The sequence below is a fragment of the Coloeus monedula genome (genome assembly GCF_965178545.1).
Source record: "Coloeus monedula genome assembly, chromosome: 5".
Lineage (NCBI taxonomy): Eukaryota > Metazoa > Chordata > Aves > Passeriformes > Corvidae > Coloeus > Coloeus monedula.
The window spans coordinates 52,017,764-52,036,542 of record NC_138785.1 but is presented as its reverse complement, the minus strand read 5'-3'; the positions used below and the strand labels follow the sequence as shown (position 1 = coordinate 52,036,542).

Here is an 18,779-nt window from a genome sequence, read left to right as displayed (position 1 = left end):
ACATAATCAGCATATTTGTCACTACTTTTCTTACTGTATTATTTCTGACTTCCTAGGTTGCCTAACTACTTTGAAGAGCAAAAGGCAGAGACCTTGGAAACTGCTTTTTATTTGTTCTGACTTGTGTGAGATACATACAGAAGACAAGTGTCCATTTGAAAAGTTAGAATTTACATTTTAAAAGTTACACAGGTGACACACTATTTTTACTGATATTTATTTTTAGATGATTTCAAATTACCTTAGAAACTGATAGGTTGGTGCAGTCCTATATCTTATAAAAAACTAAAAGACAAAGACAAAAGTTTACTAATGATTGCTATTTATTTTGTTAAGTCAATAAAAAGTGCATAGTACAAGCCCTTTATCCCAATCCAAGTACTCAGTAAAAGATTACTAGGAAACTGCAAATGGCACAGATGATTTTTTGTTTGGCATATTCAGATATTTTAAACCACCGATTTACATCAAGTACATGACATCATCACTCTTCCTTTTTCAATCATGAATATTACAAGGCTAAGTGATCTGCAGACAGTGCATGAATACATATGACTTCTCCTTTCAGAGTATAGTAATTGTGTTAAGCAGACTCTAAAAATACTATTGTTTTAACAAAGTTAAGGTATAATTGTAAAATTCCCTCCCTATTTCCCAAGTTGCTACGACTTGCATCTCTTACTAACCAAGCTTAAAACCATCACTACAGAAAGGATCATATCCTGGAGCTTCGCATACCACTAATCTCTTCCACACCTCGAAATTTATCATAAACATCTGTAACCATGATACAATTATTTAATCACAAATTACATCACTAAAGGCCAGATTTCTGCCACCCTTACTAAAGCTGCTACTAGTACATTATCTCAGAGTAGTTCCACAAACTTCAGTGCAACTACTTGATGAGTAAGGCACTATTTAACACAAATAAGAGTGGCAAAATACAGTCCTATGGTTAGTTACTTTTATTTTAATTAATAGTGCTAATCTGAAGGTTATATCTTGGAGAGAGTATCTGAATTTAAAAAGCATACATTTTGATGTGGGATAGCGGCCTGGCTCTTTAGTAAAACATTTTACAATAAAATATTTCCGATGTTTTTTTCTTTTACATAGAAAATTTAAAATAGCAATTTACAGGAGGAAAGCATACATGTATAAAATCACTGGGACAATTAGAGGAATTTCAAGCAAAGACAGTTCATTTATAGGTAAACCACAACATTCCTCTGAACAAAAAGTTCATTTGCCAAGACTCTTAGAGCTGGGTGCACATGGTAAGTTTCATAAATACATAAACAGACATTTAAGTGAGACTGCTCCTCACAAGTGAAAGTGCTCCTGTAAATCTCACCAACTTCCAACAGGATGAGGAGTAGTGCTCTGTCTGAATAGAAGCCTGTTTCAGTTGGCTTTTTAATCAATTGGAAGCTTGTTTCATGCCTCCACTAGTGAAGAATTCTGGCCAAAAATCCTTGGAGAAAAAAGGTCAGTGTGGGAGATTATATGTTTCCTTGTGGGTTCAACAAAATGATGTTGTATTACTTGTTCTGAACAGTATCCCAAACATAAATGTACATGGAAGGCAAAAAGCAAGCCCAGGCAGAGTGCTTGTCCCAGTGACATCTTTACACAGTGTTTGTGGCCTGTACATTATTAGATGTAATGGGACAAATTCTCTCAGCTTCTCTCCTGTAGTTTCATTGCTTTACCTGGCACTGCACTGATGTCACTGAGAGCACCTGGCCCAATCTTCTTCTTCTTCGTTTTTTTTTTTAAATTTGATTTTTTTACACATGCTCCCATGCTCGGGAGCATACTATTCCATAGAAATTCAAAGGTCAATTACATCAAATTACAGAAGCCTTTCTTCAGGTCTACACTGTACCTTTCCAAGGAGGCTTAGCTGGCTCACCATTTACCCTGAAGAGCAAAACGCTGCGTCTGTCAACCATGGGATCTGATGTGAGATTTTTGTTAGAGCCTGTTAATACAAACCTTTTTGAACTTTAACAGTTAGTTCCTTCATCTCCATAACTAAAGTCCTCATGAAATAAAGGTTTATACAGTAAGGCTTTGAATTCCTGTATGTCTGTTCTACTGACCTTTAACAAAAGAAGCTTCATGTTGGTAACATAAAAATGTTCTTTACATTATTCTCATCAATTTTTCAAATTGAACAAGAAAAATATACAGTGTTGCTTTTCTGTACATCTTTAAAATGTTCTTAAATTAATGTACATAAAAAAGTAATTCCCATTTGCCATAATGGGAGATGTGCACAGGTGCGTGCATAGCCACACATACACACACTTAAACATACCACACATACACACAAATATTAGAGGGAGGAGACATGCCATATGTAGTCACCTGCAAGTTTGTTATTCTACAATTACAACTAGTAGATAAGGATGAAATGTTAAGAATTGCTGATAACATACAGGTGAATAAACCTGAATAATCCAATACATGTTGTATACCAAAAGTTGATAACCACGGTAACTTCTTGGTATGACTTCATCCTGTCCAATATACATTACATCATAGCCAAAAACTTAAGGTACCAATTACGAAAAGAGTATACCAGGACAGAAAATTCTAGCAAGTTTTTCTTACTAAATTTCTCTTTTGATAAAGTCTATAAGTAAGCACATCTGGGTTTAGAATATGTTTTTTTGACAACATATTGAATAAGACATACAATTTATTAATGAACAAGGCTAAATTAACTTCTTTTTTGGTGGTATAATCTTTTGTACAAAGTTCCCAATATATAAATCAAAGCTTTGACAGTGGCAATCGTCATATTCACTTACATGTGCACACACACACACAGAGTACAATTCTAGTGGACAATCCATGCTTTTGCCAGCAACCCTGAAAACTGTGTTAGTGGTCCAAAGACCAGAATAAAAGCTGCTCTGAACCCAGGGCAAATATAAAACAATTTCTGTTTTCCAGCACATAACTAAGTTAATACTTCCAACCATAATACAACTCTCAAAACCATACTGGAGAAGAAATATGAATTAATCTGAAGAAAGGTCAGTAACCTTCCATTATTATAGATGGAGTGGGATTTTCTTTTTCTTTCAATGCATATCAGAAATCACAGCAAAGAAATTAAGATCACTGTAACAGAAAGAGACTGAGTGGAATGTCCACAGTAACAGCAACAACCAAAAAACCCCTGCAATGCCTTACCATTATTCAAATTACAATGTAATAGGAATTGTAACAATATACAAAGCAAAAATTAACTTAAAATTGAAGTCACTAAAAGCAGTTCATGAAAATTACTGCTGAATGATAATTCTGCTCTATATAAATGAGAAAACAAAAGCGTATTGAGTGAGGTTTAGGAGTAATCTGGTCACTTCGTTCATTTGGTCGTGCAACGTTTTAGCTGCTGAACTTTTCCAATACTGAATGCTCTAGTCTACTGGTGGGGCTGGTGGTTCTTGTCCCTTGGGAGAAGAAAGAAAGAAAAGATTAAAAAAAAGCAGGTACAGAATTAGAAACAGTGCTTCACATATGAGGATTTAGCAATGAAAGAACTCAGAAGCATTACATTGTGTTTTCTTTTATAGCTTTTCAATATCTCTTAAATGATTAGAGTAAATGAGCATCAAAAAACTATACTTTTTCCTGTATTGATTGAGATTTTTCCATAATCCCACATCTAGGACAGAGATCACCGTACAGTATCATGCTGTAATTTTGTTTACTGACTTCTCTTAAAGCTGTGCTTGTCCCCTTTCACCTAAAAAGGCAGGAGGCAGTTTCAACCAGGGACTGACAATGTCCAGAGGACATTATGGCCCATACTTAGTCACCTGTAACTGCTCCATCCCACAGCAGGCCTCACACTTACAACCTTCATGATTCTACTTTCACTTTGGTTTAACTCGGTCTAATTTTCAATGGAGTTCCAAGAAAATATAGGGAAAAAAATAGAAGAAAAAAATTACCTCCCTGCAGGGCACTTGAAGATGCACTTACATTGTGTTGGCTGGTTGGCTTTCCGGCTGTGTTTGATCCTCTTAGATTACTAGGTCTCAGTAAGAACAAGACAAGTGCAATCACCACCCAGGCCATCATTATCATGGCAAAGCTGATGCCATTGTCACCGGAGGAGTTTGGTCCTGGCACTACAGACAAGGAAAACTCAAGTTATAATAGAGTAACAGCAGAGTTCTTTTCGCCAAGTGAAAACAAAAATTCAATCTCAGAAAAAATCCCAGAAATATTTTTCAATGGAGTGTTCTGATTAGTCCCTCATTTTGGCTTTGAGACAGTAATACGGTTTTTTATCACATTTCTTATCCATTTGAAAAGAGAATCATCTATTTCATAATATTTCACTGGCATTCTCAGAATTATCATGAATATTTCTTAGTTCATATTAACGCCTAAGGAACTGGAGATGATAAACATACTCTTCACATTTTAAGATATCAAACTTGATTTTTAAGAAATCAAACTTGGTGCAAAATATATTTATGTAGGAAACCCCCCCATACATACACTGGTCTTTGTTTTTTGCCTCAAACAAATAAAAGAATAAGGCTAAACTGATGAAAGCTTAAGCTCCATTGTTAGGCCTTACAGAGACAACATGCTAATTCTAGCAAGAAGGAGCAAACCAATGGTAATCAATTTCTTGACTACTTTAAGTTATTTCTTGAGAGTTTGTTTAAAGATGTTTCAGTGTCAATATGCCAGATCTTCATGACTGATCATCTGGGTCATGTGGTATTTCTGCTAGCAACATATCTGCCAGGAAAAACTGCTGCAGAGATACATTATGAAGTGAAGCCCAGGAACACAATATAAAAATTTTACACCAAATTTCCATACAGAATACCTGAAACATCAACACGTGGAAGTAAATTTAAGAAAATACCCTCAGGCTGGAAATGGCTGGTTGATCTGTATGGATCAAGAAACTCTTGCAAATACACATTTTAAAACAACTTTTCTCCTCTGAAACATAAATTTCAAGTAATCAAACAGTAACCAATCTTGTCAGCTGAAGTGTAAACCCATGTATCGCTAATTACCTATGGTACTTACATGAACCCATTTATCATAGTGTCTAAAGGCTTAACATCTTCATTAACGATCTAGATGTTCAATTAATACAGAGCAATTAGTACAAAGCTATAATAAATAACGTTCAGAAAGAGAAAAAATGTTCTACTTTATTACTCAAGATGAAAATTTTAACATCCAGAAAATTCCACAGAGATACTTGTATCTGTCATATTTTCCAATTGTCTTATGTGGATCACCTGATTATGGAGCCAAGTCTGGATTCAGCACTGGTTGGATTGTTCTTATTTAACATTTACTTGATAACTTATACCTGCTGGAATAATTTCTTTGAAGATTAATGCTGATACCACAGAACCACCCTCATTGTTGCCATCCTGGGTAGCGTTGCTAACAGAGGCTCTTCCATGGAAAGGATTTGTTCATAACACAGCAGAAGAGCCCTGCAGGGAACCTTACAGCTATGCCATTCTCCACATTGATGCTCTGGGAATAAGGCTTCCTGAGTTGGGGCTGTTGGACTGATGTCCTTTACTGACATCACATGCACTCAAAAATGTCAAAGAAGAAAAAACCCCATGCATTATAGAAGTTCATGCTTCTCACAGCACAAACACTACCATTAACACGTATGAGCAAATGAGACTGCTTTTGCCTTTTAAATGTCCGAAATATAGACATTTCAAAGCTCGAGAAGTTGCTAATATAGAGGAATTTTATGATGAGAATTATGTGCAATTACAAGTGAGTATGGTGGCCAGTGAACATCCATTACAAGGGACAGAGAGTTTTCTGTAAGACAAGTCCCTAGTACCACAAGAACCACTTTATGTTAGGGTGACCAAACAGGCTTCTCCCAGGATGCATTGTTCTGTTATGTTATTCTATCCCAGTTTGGATTCCCCAGTTGGCTGTTGGCCTCCACCCCTCGTCACTCCCCCAGAGCTTCCCCATTGGTCCCCGTTCCCTAGTCCTGCCTTTTCCCTGCCCCCGGATAAAGCTGTGGGCTTCGGGATCATGTTGGTATTTGCCTCTCCAACCTGTGACAGTGTGGCAGCAATAAATGCTCCTGCCGGAACTCACGCAAATGCCCTTCTCGGCTCTTTGCTACCGACTGTAACACTGAACCCACCCGTGCGTCTGTGGGTGCACGCGGGACCCCACGGAGCCAAGCAGGGATGGTATTAAGTGAGAATTATTTTGAAAATCTGAGTGAATAACAGGCTTTCTGTATGAGAAGGCATAGTGCACAGAAAATAAATAAGAATGCTACAGCCTTTAATTCACTAAACTCTTACACATTTCATTTTGAAAGCATATGGAATTGTGAAGGTAAGAGTTTAGACCTTCAGTTTTGTTGACCAAAATATTATTATTATCAGCAGCATATATATCAATATTTTAAATCTTGGAAAATCTTTATATATGCAGTCCAGGAGTCTAGCATATAATTTGGCAAGAAAAGAACAACTGCTTTATTTTGGGGCTTCCAGACAACACTAATAGCCACTCTGAGACTACCTTCAGCAACAAATAAGAAGGCCTTAGGTGCTTGCTTTGGCGAATATGTTTGGTAGAAGACTGAAAATTTAGATGACTTGTTAGTCAGAACTCCCCATAGAATACAGAGAAATGGATTTGTCCAACTGCCATCTGAAATTTTTGGTGAACATTAGTGCACTTAGGGTCTGTGGTTAAACAAAAGTTGGTGTAATCAAATGATGCCAGATCAGGACACACTACAGGTCAGGGATGGGAGCAGAAGGGACCACAGAGGGAAACCACAGGTGTTCATTGCAAGACACAGTTTTTTCCAGCCTGCATTGTAAGATGGTTCAGATGGAACCAAACGTGCTGAAACACGTTCTGAACTATGTTAAGCAAGACAATAGCTGATCCAACTGGCCCTGCACTACCTACTCAAGGCATGCCAGACACTCAGACACAACCATGATTACACTTTTCAAGAACCATTAAACCCACATCTCTCACAAATGACTGTGTGCTTTAATAAGGACGTGAGATATTTCAGAATCTGTTACTTTAATCTCTTACGGAGAAGAGGATAAGCAATGTTTCACAAAGCTGGGGTGAATCCAACTTTTCAAAACTGCATCACAAATCAAGAGAACAGACAAGAAGCCATTTCAGCTACTGGAAGCAGTTATATGTCGGAGACAACAATCTTGCTACAAAGACCTCCATCCCTGAGATCATAAAATAATCTGATAAAACCATCTTATGGATAAAGAACAGTTGAGTGAAGCTAAAACCAAGCAGGATGGAATTCATTGTCATGGGCAGAAGAAAAAAAAATATCTTGTTTTTAAGAGTTCACAGCCACAGTGCCTTTATCTATAACTGGTATTTTTTTTTGCAGGTAATTTAGAAATGATGTTTTGATTCCTTGAATAATAAAGGTTATCCTCTAAGAGCCCCTGTGGATGGTATTTTCTAATATTTCCAGATGGAGAGAAGATTGTCCTGGTCTGAGATGAATGATCAATGATCCTGCTACCACGCATTTTGATGGATGGATCTGGTTATTAATCTCCAGTGCCCAGGAGACACCAACTAGTACAGAATGTAACAGTACATATTCCCATGGCACTAAGTGACATGACATACAGTCTCTAACCTACCTTTCGACGCAACACTGAATCCAGCCCAAGGTCTTTATTTTCAGAGTATCTGGTACCCTGGGTTTGGCATACATATATATCCACACACTTCTGAATGATGCCTGTGAGCAGTTCTGGCCCTGTGGTTACCTGGAATTTAGTTTTTTTTACAGCATGGCTGAATTATCTCTGTGCAAAGAAAGCTTTATGAGGAGCTGGTCTGAGATTGTGAGATTAGCTCTAATGACTATGGTGAATCCTATCTGTTGCTTCATGTAGGAAATACAGTTTTTGGACTTGCTTTTTCCCCACGGAATCAGAGACTATGCCACGCAAACTAGTCTTCTCTCAGAGAGAAATGGGAAGGGGGAAAAAAAAAATCTTTTGTGACAGATGTTTGCAGATTCATTTGAGGTCCTAGAAGGCAGTCAAAGCTATTAAAATTATGAGTTTGGTAAAAACAGTTTTTAAAGATAAAAGGTCAAACACTTCCTGATGGTGCAACTGAAATCTCAATAATACAATATTAAAACTATTAAGTGCCCATGTTAATACCCTTACATGAACTTAGTTCTCCTCCTAAAGTGCAGTTTTTCCTTCAGAGTGAGGCTGTACTCTAAAGAAAGGAGAGATTTCATTTCTTTTACTGTAAAAGTGTATTCCATGTGGTGCTTTTTGTCTGCCCTCTCACGGTAGAAATGCCTTCTTTTGGACTACAAACAGATTGACCCTGGTAAAAACTGTTAAATATCTGCATGTGGAAAGGGAAAAGCATGCTCTCTGACTTGTGTGTCTTCTTTTCACAGTGCTTTAAGCCTTGCTTGTTCTGTGAAGGAAAGGCATGAAACTGTATGGAGAGAGGTATTTTAGAAGTGAGTCATCAAGGAAGACAAAGAACCCGTGGGACCTTCAGCAGATAATGCCTGCAAGCTGACACTCTCAAAGGCAGGGATAAGGAACCTGAAGAAAGCCGAAAAGGACTTGAGCAGAGGCAGGGAGAAGGGAATTCCCAGAAAAGGGAGGAAAGAGTTGGCAGACATTTCATGCTGTTTGGTTAGGCTGCTGTGACTGCCCTAGATGAGTACAACTCAAGATGAATCACAGATATGTATTCATTTTAAATTGCATAAAAATTTGGGAGTAGAGTAGACAACATCTGAGACAGTCATCTCTGACCACATCACAACCTAACAGAACACTGAGAATAGTGCTGAAAATATGAATGTGGTAAATGGAGGTCACAACATCTGGGAATTGCTAGAACACAGAAAAAACTCAGGCAGTAGCCCCTCATTTCCTTTGACACGGAAGGCTGACTGTGAAGGACCATGAGCCATCAGAGTAGATCAGTACCAGCTGGGATCCTCCCTAGGCTGGGTGAACCGCTGATGTTGCAACTGCCAGACGTCAGAGAACTTCTGTGCTCCACTTGCATTAGACAGAATTCAGAAAAGAATTATCACTCTTTTTCCTCATTTCAAGGCAAACTCTGTTGCTGCCCGTTCCGAGCTTCCCTTCCCCCTCCCCAAGACACTTGCCTCTGTCATGTGCTCTGAACTCCTTTGTTCCAAGCAGGGGCAAACCCAAATGTAACTCAAACTCTTTAGCAGTGTCTGATTGGCCGGTCACCCCGGGTCTGCCCCCAGTCCTCCCCTTTCCCCTTCTCCGAAAAAAAGAAGGGCACAAGAGGGGGTACGCTCTCTTTGGCTTGCACCCTTTCTGCGAACATCTGTGTGTTTCTGTTTCTGTTTCTGTTTGAAAGCTTCTAATTGCAGGAATTAGGCAAGCTGAAGACTATATTTCTCCCTCTTTGCTTCTGCTGGTTGTATCAGCTTTGCAGCTACCATTTGCCGCTTTTAGACCTACTGAAATGCTAGATTGCCCGTGCTGCCTCTCTAGGCTGCCCGAGGCTTTCTAAGGCATTGAACTACGAGCCTGGCTGGTAAAAAGCTGTAAGTATCTCCACAAAACTCTAAGATCTTCTGATTTGCTGAGCACTAACAATCCTAACAGAATATTAAATGTGTTGCCTATTCAGAACTTACAGCGGTTTTTTTCTGCAAGGCACCCACTGAAATTGAGGGAATGGTCATCAGACTCTAACACATGCTTTAATGTCACAGCAGATATTCTGATGGAGAACCAGCAGACGAACAGCCATCAAGCAGAGTGCCCAAATGCTTGTTGAAGTGGTGCTCATATCTTCCTGTACCTAGATCCAAAAGGACTAGTCCTGACCCTGGGAAACTCTGCAGAGACGTCACTACGACATAATGGCGCCAACAACCATAAGTAAGAATTTATAGATAATAAAAAAGTGAGTAAGGGAGACCTGGTACTACTGCCTTGATATGGCTCCAAAAAACCTAAAATGAACTGAAATCAAGGGTTGAAAAAACAAAGCATGCTCAGGAAGAATCAACAGAGGGTGTTTCTGAGAATTTCCAGCTGGTAGCAACAGCACAACACATGATGCTGCTGTGACATTGGCTGAACCCCAGCCCTACGTCTCCCAAAACAAAACCACATATGTCTCATCAGTTATTCCACAACCTTGCAACTTAAGAATCTGTGTATGACAACATTCCCAGCTGTGCTTCAAGAAGAAAGACCAACTGCCAGGAATGAGCAAATTGGTGGGAGTGAAACAAACTTGTTCATATCAAGATTCTGAAATGAGGAATCAAAGTCAGCAAGTAACAGGAAATGGAGCTGTGGGACCTAGGGAAGAGGAGACCCACCTCAAACATAAGCTCATCACTGTACAACTCATAAAAACAGGATGAAGCAACGGACAGAAGACTGGCTCAGAATTGTTTGAATATGTTTCTGAAAACACCTCTAGAAAGCTTCTTCAGGCTCAATCTGTTTATTTTTGCCTTTGACTCCCAGGGTCTTACAGACTGTCACAAGCACAGCATCACAGAAGCATCACAAAATAATGTGACAAATAGGCAGGCAGTGTCATTGCATCAGCAGAAAAATACCTTTGCTAGAACTAAATTTAAGGCAAGATAATAACATAGGAAAGGATTTACTATATAATTTTTGCTTTGGTTTTTGAAACAAACCACTGCTATGGAACAATTGCTGCCAAATTGCTTGCATCTGCACAGACAGTTTGCAAGAATCTCAGAATGGAAAACTATTTGTTGCAAGCCATTCAAATTCCGACTATACTACAGCTTGGTAACATGAAAGCCATCCCACAAGCTTTGTGCCCATACATATTAGAACTTACTACAGGCTTACAGTCTTTAGTCTAAAAGCTTCATGAATACTGATGATCAAGACTCTCAAGGCATGAGTGAGAATGACCTACCACTGCTTGGTTTTGACCATGGACAAAAGAGGCACATGTCTGTGCCTCCTTCTAATATAGAAAATATTCTGCCTCCCATGAACTGCCTCTTTCCCTCTCCTACATGCCTATTATTTAAAAAAGGGCATAGAAGTCTAAGGTGTGGGAGACTAAAAAGTCTGCCCTTTGACAGGTTTATTTGGAAGAGGAGTGATGGAAGTCACAGACAGTGTAACTTGCAAAGCCCATAAAGAAAGAGCAAACCAGCAGCACTGTACAGCACATGAGCACCACACTGTCTTTTTCTCAGGGGTTATGTGGGACAGTTCAGTTTTCCCCCTTCAGCCCAGCATGGCACTGAATCTGGGACTGTTTCACACTGGCAGAGCCCAGTGCAAGTCTGAGCTGGATGCCTATCTCTAAAAACATTTTACAGGGGAGTGAAGAGGGAGGAACATGAGGGTGAATGAAGGCATGTACTCTCTCCAAGATGCTGGAAACCTTGCCTGCACTGTCCCTAGACCTGTAAAAGATACAGGCACCAGCAGCTCTTGCTTACAGGAACACTGCTCAGGTGCTTGCTGCTCCCTCTAAACATTACAGCAGTCCTGATGCAAGCTGAGTGAGTTCACATGCTCAACTGGTAAAGGGATATAGGAAAACCAGATCCATTTTATTTTTATTTATAAACATTTGACAGCATTCCCTCTAGCTCACGGAAGGCATCTCAGGGAGTATCTCAACGCCTCAGGGCATGCTTACATTACTGCATAACCTCCACACAGTTATGTTTCACTGCAGGTGCTGGTAATGTTTGACTGCCCTAGTACTGCTCACTGTTTGGGAGAGGTTTTTTGATGCATTTCACAGCAAATCCCAAGGAAGTGTACATATCAGTCCTCTGCTTCATTAACTACAGGGGCACCAAATCAGCAGAGATGCAGTCATGGTGTATGTCAGCTTATGAGTCGGAGCTGGTGGGGAGCCTCCTCTTCCTCACAGTGGAGTAGAGGGGTCACAGTACTGACAGTCCATCACCCAGCCCCAGCTGTGAACACGTGTCTGTGTGTCTGTGCTCAGTATCTAGTCTTCACTGGTTAGGCTGCTCTGGATCTGAAGAGGACAAATAAAGCCCCCTCCATATTTTGCCCTCTCATTCTCCAAACCATCCTATTTGGGGGCTAACAATCAGATTCAGTAAAACTTGGGACCTGATTAATGGTTATGCTGGTGAATTGATACCTCCAGGCTTCCCATCAATGCTGCTTCCAATGTACAAATATTAATCTGCATCCCAGATCCTCAGAAATTACCTCCCCAGCATATCAATTTTATTACTGTAGTATTTGATTTAATGTAATATGTTCCTATAACATTAAATCAACTGCTGCATTTTAAAGACCAGGCAGACTGTATTTTAATTACTGCTGTTTATTTTACTTTTATGAATCTGATATGAACAGTTACTCACATTCCTGAAGGCATTCTGTGTCTGTGCAGTACGACTGGGATTGTCTCAGCTAAAACAGAGAAAAAGAAAAGCATGACACTTAATACGTCTTGGTCGGCTTTTACTGAAATCATGATTTAATATAATATCAGAGTAAAAGTTCATGTATAACTGATCCTTCACTGGATCACACTTGGCTTATGTTATGCGAAGAATCCCAGGTATGGAGACAGTTTCTGAACACTATTTACATAATACCTTTAAATCACCTGACTACGGTGTTATTGCTTCCAATTCAGCCATTGACTACCTTCCAAAATGCAAGTAAAAAAAAAAATCTGTAGTGCTATAGGAGCTGTTACAGATATACTCTCTACACATATTTTGGGATTCATAATGGATAGATAGATAGATATAGATAACAGTTCTTATTGTTATCTAGATCAAGTAACATTAAAATCCTCTGTGATTACATCACAATAAATGATCAGACTGTGATAACGGTTATGCACAAAGAAGTTGAATTAATATTTCATACTTAAACTTAGTATTTTTTCCCCCAGGACCTTTTTTTTTTTAAAGCAGGTTTTAATAGGTATTTTACTGGTTTTTCTCTTTACTGTTGGGTAAAATTTAAAACATTTTTAGCAACTGTAATGACTATTTGATTTACAGACTAGGTAAAATTGCCAACTGCAAGAAAAGTCAACACTGGCTAATCTGCAAATCAGTACAGCTATTTTACAGATGACAGAGCCAAAAAATAAAGACAAACATCACGTTCTTTATCAGGATCAGAGATGTTAAATAGATGAGATTTAATCTGCAGTACTATGGAAATAGATTCTGTCCTCTGCGCAGGTAAACTACATGGATTATTAGTAAAAGTTTTTAAAGGTACAGAATTGTTACACTGCCTTGGTTAGAAATGACATCTGCTTTTTCACAGGTTTTATGATACAGTTGTGTCATGAATCCCAACACTTTTTGTCACAACTGGCTAATCTGTTTATTACCAGTTAAAGAGAAGAAAAGATGATGCTCTTTATATAAGAAATACATGAATAATTTCCCCAAAACCCATTTCCCCTTGTATTGGCATAACCGATTTAATGTATGTAGTCATATTATGCAAAACACATCAAGGAAAGATGAAGAACTGAAGAAGGAAGACCTCTGGGAAAGTCTAAGCTCCTTCTTTTGTCATAAAGAGTGTCAATGACTGACACATTTGAGAAAGGAAAAAATTTAATTGGAGATTGATCACACTAATTCTTTCATTAATATATTAAGATCTACTAGCAAATTTACTGAGACTACAAAGAAGTCCCTTAGGAAGGAACTGCGAAGGCTGGATTTAACCTTGTTTCTAGTTAAAAACAGCATTGATGGAAATTCAAGCAGAATACTTCTCTTTATCTTACTAAAGGAAAAAAAATCTATCAAACTATGCATATTTCCTGGTCTTCTTATATAAAAGCTCATTTTATTTTAAAACTTTGGAAGTAATTTTGAAAGGGGAGGTTTTATGTCAGCAATAGTACCCATTTGAAATATTCAAAAGATTTCCGAACTGGGAAAACTGGATATTGCTATACCCATGTTTTAAAGAGATCAGCAACATAATTATCTTCCGTTTGTATAGGAGTTTAATTCTGAGAGGGGCTTAATTCATAATCCCTACTTAAAACACAATTTACAGATATTCAGCAGAGAAGGATGACCAGAATTAAAATGGGCAACAGATATATGATCAGAAACATTGTACAAGCATCTCATCTAGTTTGCCTAGACATACAACACTGCCTGGGGGTGTTCTAGCCACAGTATCAGTTATCCCTCATTCTAAGTCACACTCTATCCAAATACAACTTTTTAAAAGCTCTAGGATGGCTGTCTGAGCCAGGTAACAAATCTGTTTTCAACAGCTCAGTGAGAGGCTGTATATTGTCATCTTGCGATAAGAAACAGCAGCTCATGAAAAACGAGCAGCAGTAAAAAGAGGTTGTTCTTAATTCACTCGGGTCAACAAGATCCTGTGTAACCCAATATGAATCTGATTCCTTGTGGTCACTCATTTAGTCAAAGGACGAGAAACGATTCTGGCACAGGTATGAAACACTTACGTAAATTGAATGGCTGGAAAGGTAATGCCTTTTGCTGGAACAAGAATGTTCCTTCTCCCAGTTAGCTCTCTTTTGACAATTACACCCTTTAAGGAACATAGCAACTCTTGGGAAAAACTGAATGTGAAACATTTCAATAGTAAGGTAATTGAAAAAAGAGCAATTATCAGGAACTGGAAATAAATAGTCCTTTTGTATTAAGATTTTTCTAATCCAATGTGGAGGGGAAGTTTGGATGAAAGTTTGTGAAATAATGGTAAAAACTTGAACCAGACTTTACCTGTTCTCAACAAAACCCTCAAAAAGACTTCAAATACACTCAATGTTTTTCAGACTGGGAACACTACAGAGTTGATGAGAAAAATGAGAAGTAATTCTTCAAATATGTTAACTCTTAAAGACAATATTATTAACAATGATTTTGATTTTATTAATATTTCAGAGATCCTTGTGTCGTTGAAAATGTGAATTTAGTGGAAGATTAATAGCTGACTGTCTGATCTGACATCTACTAAAGTCAGCAACAGCCTTTTCATCTTTTTCCATATATTCTAAAACAGACCCTTAAAAAGAACACAGAAATCAGGCGATTAAACATCAGGGCATATTCAACAGAAGAAGAAGAGAGTGAAAAATGTCACAAAATGAAATATTTATACTATTTCATTCCATTTAAATGAAAAGGATTATATCTGAATTTTAACCTTCTCTGTGCAGTTTGTCATTCAAATATAATAAATGGCTTAGTGCTTGTGAGCCAAACAATGAACTACTTTATCTTTTATTGTCCAAAATGAAGTAAACATGAATTTTAAATAGCATGAAAGCTAGAAGAGAGCTAAAAAGAATCAAGAATTTTCAGTTTTAGACAGTATGAACTTGAAAACAATAGAAGTAAAAATACTAATTATAAATGTAAATTATTTAAAATACAACTGTGAACTTTCATTTCCTCCAAGTACATTTAAAGTCTTGAATAACCTAAGTTAAAGTAATTTAAATTAATAATCCCCAAACCACAAGAACTCTTGGACAATAGGAATATATGGTTTCCATGAAACCCCTTGTAAGTTTTTGGAAGAAGCACAAGTGGCTGAATCACAGCAAATCAGTGCCCACTTACTGACATACTGTGAATGCAAACTCAACACAATACCAAATTACTTCCAGTGGTAAGAGAAAAGGGCTCGCCCTCACTCTTTCCCCATGACACTCAAATTTTGCATTGCAAAAATAAAAAGGGCACATTTCAAATGGCTCGTAGTTCCAATTTGAAACAGTTCTTCCCTTCTTTTCCTTTTCCAAAAGACACAGCTTTTAGCCCCAGTTCACACTAACACAACAGTGTTTAGATCCTGCTCCTTTGAGACAAGGACAGTTTTAACATGCCATCTTGTGGATCAACGGCATCCACCCATCAAGCACACCTGAAACCTGTGTCCTGCTGCTCCTCTTACAACAGATGCCATGTTATGGCAGGAGTCTGCACAGTTTTTAGCAATGAGAGGCTCCACTTTTTAAAATCCTCAGCTGAGAACAAAACATGAACACAGTAAAGGGACACTGCTCTTGGCCTCCGAAAACTCTTTTGTGAAGTCACCAGCAAAGTTTGGTTTGGTTTTTTTTCATATGCACACAAACATGCCACTGTGTGGTGAAAACAGGGTGTGAACTTTTACTGCATTTTAGCTGCTCCACAAAATCACTGAAGTCCAAGTGAAACAGTAAGCCCAGTGAAAACAGCTTCATCTAGCTAAACAGAGAACTTGTTTTTCCAACACAGGGACCTCAGCCATCAGGACCATTTCAGTCTTCCTTGAAAGAAGTTAAGCTACTTTGCACCACTCATCACAGATACCTGCTATAGAGAAGAAATTCAGACTTTGTCTACCTATACAGTACCTTGTTCTTGCTTCAATTACTCTGTCTTCTCTTCAGAGGACTTTAGTGAAACTCTTCAGATGAGTTTTCAGAGTTTGCTGTGCCAGAGTTCAACAGTCTCACAATCTCTGGGACTGATCCTGCAATCTCTGCTCTGACAATTTTTTTAAAAATTAAAGTCAACAGCATATTGCCTGAAAAAAGATTCAGGGTTTCTATCCAGTGTGAACATCTTTTCTTAAATGTTAAATATATTATTTAAGAGTTAAAAAAAAAAAAAAGGACAGAGCATACAAATATCAGGAAGATACCAATGATCAGACAGCTCACCAGTTTGTCATTTTTCAGGAGAAATGGCAGCATAATCCCTGTCCAAAAGCACTTTCCAACTCTAGAAATGTTGTACTAAAGACATAACAAAACAAGAACAGCAGGACTAGTGGCAGGAACAAAGTGCAATAATCAATGCAGTCTAGTGTGAATGACAGATGAGATGAAAGTATATTATTTATGTAGGGATAAATAACTACATTTCAGAATAACTTCTGAGTCAGCTCAAAGCAGATATAAGCCCCCAGAAAAGACAGAAATGAAAGATTAGTAAGTTCATGAGACACATCAGGAAAAGACCTCCATACAAGAAGTTGTGATAGATGAAAGCCCAGAGAGATACGTGAGAGAAATAGATGAAACAGGTACAAAGATAAGAGAGCAAAAATGGATAATGGTGGGAATTAAAAGAATAGTTAAGAAGGAAAGCAAGGACAAATGACTAGCTTGAAACGGTCATTTATTCCATGAATATAAGTAAATTTAAAATGGAATCATAAAGACTGTTGATAGAAAATTTTACGTGATAATGAGGGCAAAGTATCATCCCTTGTGAAAATACTCTTTTGCCATTTAGACCAGCTGGAAGCTCCGCTTTTCTCTCTTAACGATGCCAGAAGATGACAATACAATGGCATACTCCTGATTGCATTCTCATTCTTCTGGGTAATGAAATCATTATTTAAGCTTTGTTGGCAGCCACGTCTGTTCTCTCCAAACTATATAAATGATCTAGTAAACAACATGATAAATAAATTGCTATGGTAGGATATGCCAGTCTTGAATACAAGCCAGGTTGCAAATTGAATTGTAGCATTATCTGTAAGAGTTCAGATTTAAAGATGCAAAAAATGACACCTACATGCATTATTCTGCTATAAGCTGGCAAAGAGAAATAAGAGGAAAAGAATGGCATACTGACGGAATTTAATTGTCTCAAACTACACTAGCTTCTCTTAGAAGTACAAACAAGGAAAAAGGGAACACTCCCTTCCCCACTCCTTCATTTTCTATGTGTATATGCAGAATTAAAATAAATGATTGTTCATACAAGGAGAGAATAACAGTCTGCAATAAAAATATAGAGCCTGGTCCTGTGAGGTGGCCAGTAATTTTCTCTCCCATCACAAATGAGAGACAAGGATGGTTGCTACATTTCAGAATATTCCTAGATCACAAACCAACTCTTAAGACCCAGAATCATCAGCCAGTTATGACAGAAGGAGAACATTAATTTTCATAATGAAAGACATGATGTTTTGTGGAGGAGAATGCATCAGAAGTCACAGGGCCCACTGCAGTCTGGAGCTGTGATCTGGACAGGAACACATTCTTCCCTTCATCTTTTCCATTTGTTCTGGGATTGCTGTTTCACCTTGGTGTCATATCGACCCTCCTTTTTCACACTTCCCTCACTTTTCTGAAATTGCCTGACTTACTGGTACTTAATTTTATAATTTTGCTGACCTGTGATATCAATGACACCCTCCTTTTACTGCAGGGGCAAAGCAGAATGAATTAGCAGTGAAAAGAAGATGAAACTGTGTGATGATCAGGACCATCAAGGAGCTCACAGCATCTCTGACTATGTGCAATACTAGACAACAAATACACGAGGCAGAATATAAAACAGAGGCATCTGAAAATGTGCACAAACAACATACGTTTCCCCCCAGAGGACATTTGCAAACATATCTAAAATGTAAAACCAAAATACACATAGGCTTTTTGACTAAACAGCTGAGTATCTTCTGCAAAATGATGCATATTAGCAAAAGACAAAGATACTCCCACATAGACAGCCTTGAGGAAAACTTAGAACTCGCAGTTCCAAAAGATAAGTAGTTTGCTCTGAGTGTTGATTACATCCACATAAGGCCTGAGAGAAAAAGTGCAATTTTCTCATTTTTCCTCAAAAGAGATGGCCATAACACCTCTCTGATCATCAGAGCTCAGCCATTCATAATACAGGTTCTAGCTATTAATTACTTCTGGAATACCAAGCTGAA

The 18,779-nt window shown here is 38.1% G+C and overlaps 1 protein-coding gene across 2 annotated transcripts in view; it reads right to left on the bottom strand.

The window, feature by feature from the left end:
• Nucleotides 1-210: 210 nt before the first annotated feature.
• Nucleotides 211-18,779, bottom strand: part of SMIM14 (small integral membrane protein 14) — a 41,122-nt gene continuing 22,553 nt past the window's right edge. For both annotated transcript variants that reach the window (XM_082281498.1, XM_082281499.1), the window contains 3 exons: nucleotides 12,455-12,503; nucleotides 4,009-4,157; nucleotides 211-3,473 (listed from right to left, as the gene is read on the bottom strand). In XM_082281498.1, the coding sequence (XP_082137624.1) occupies nucleotides 3,441-3,473; nucleotides 4,009-4,157; nucleotides 12,455-12,503 (231 nt within the window). In that variant the 3' untranslated portion in view covers nucleotides 211-3,440. The remainder of the gene's footprint in view (nucleotides 3,474-4,008; nucleotides 4,158-12,454; nucleotides 12,504-18,779) is intronic.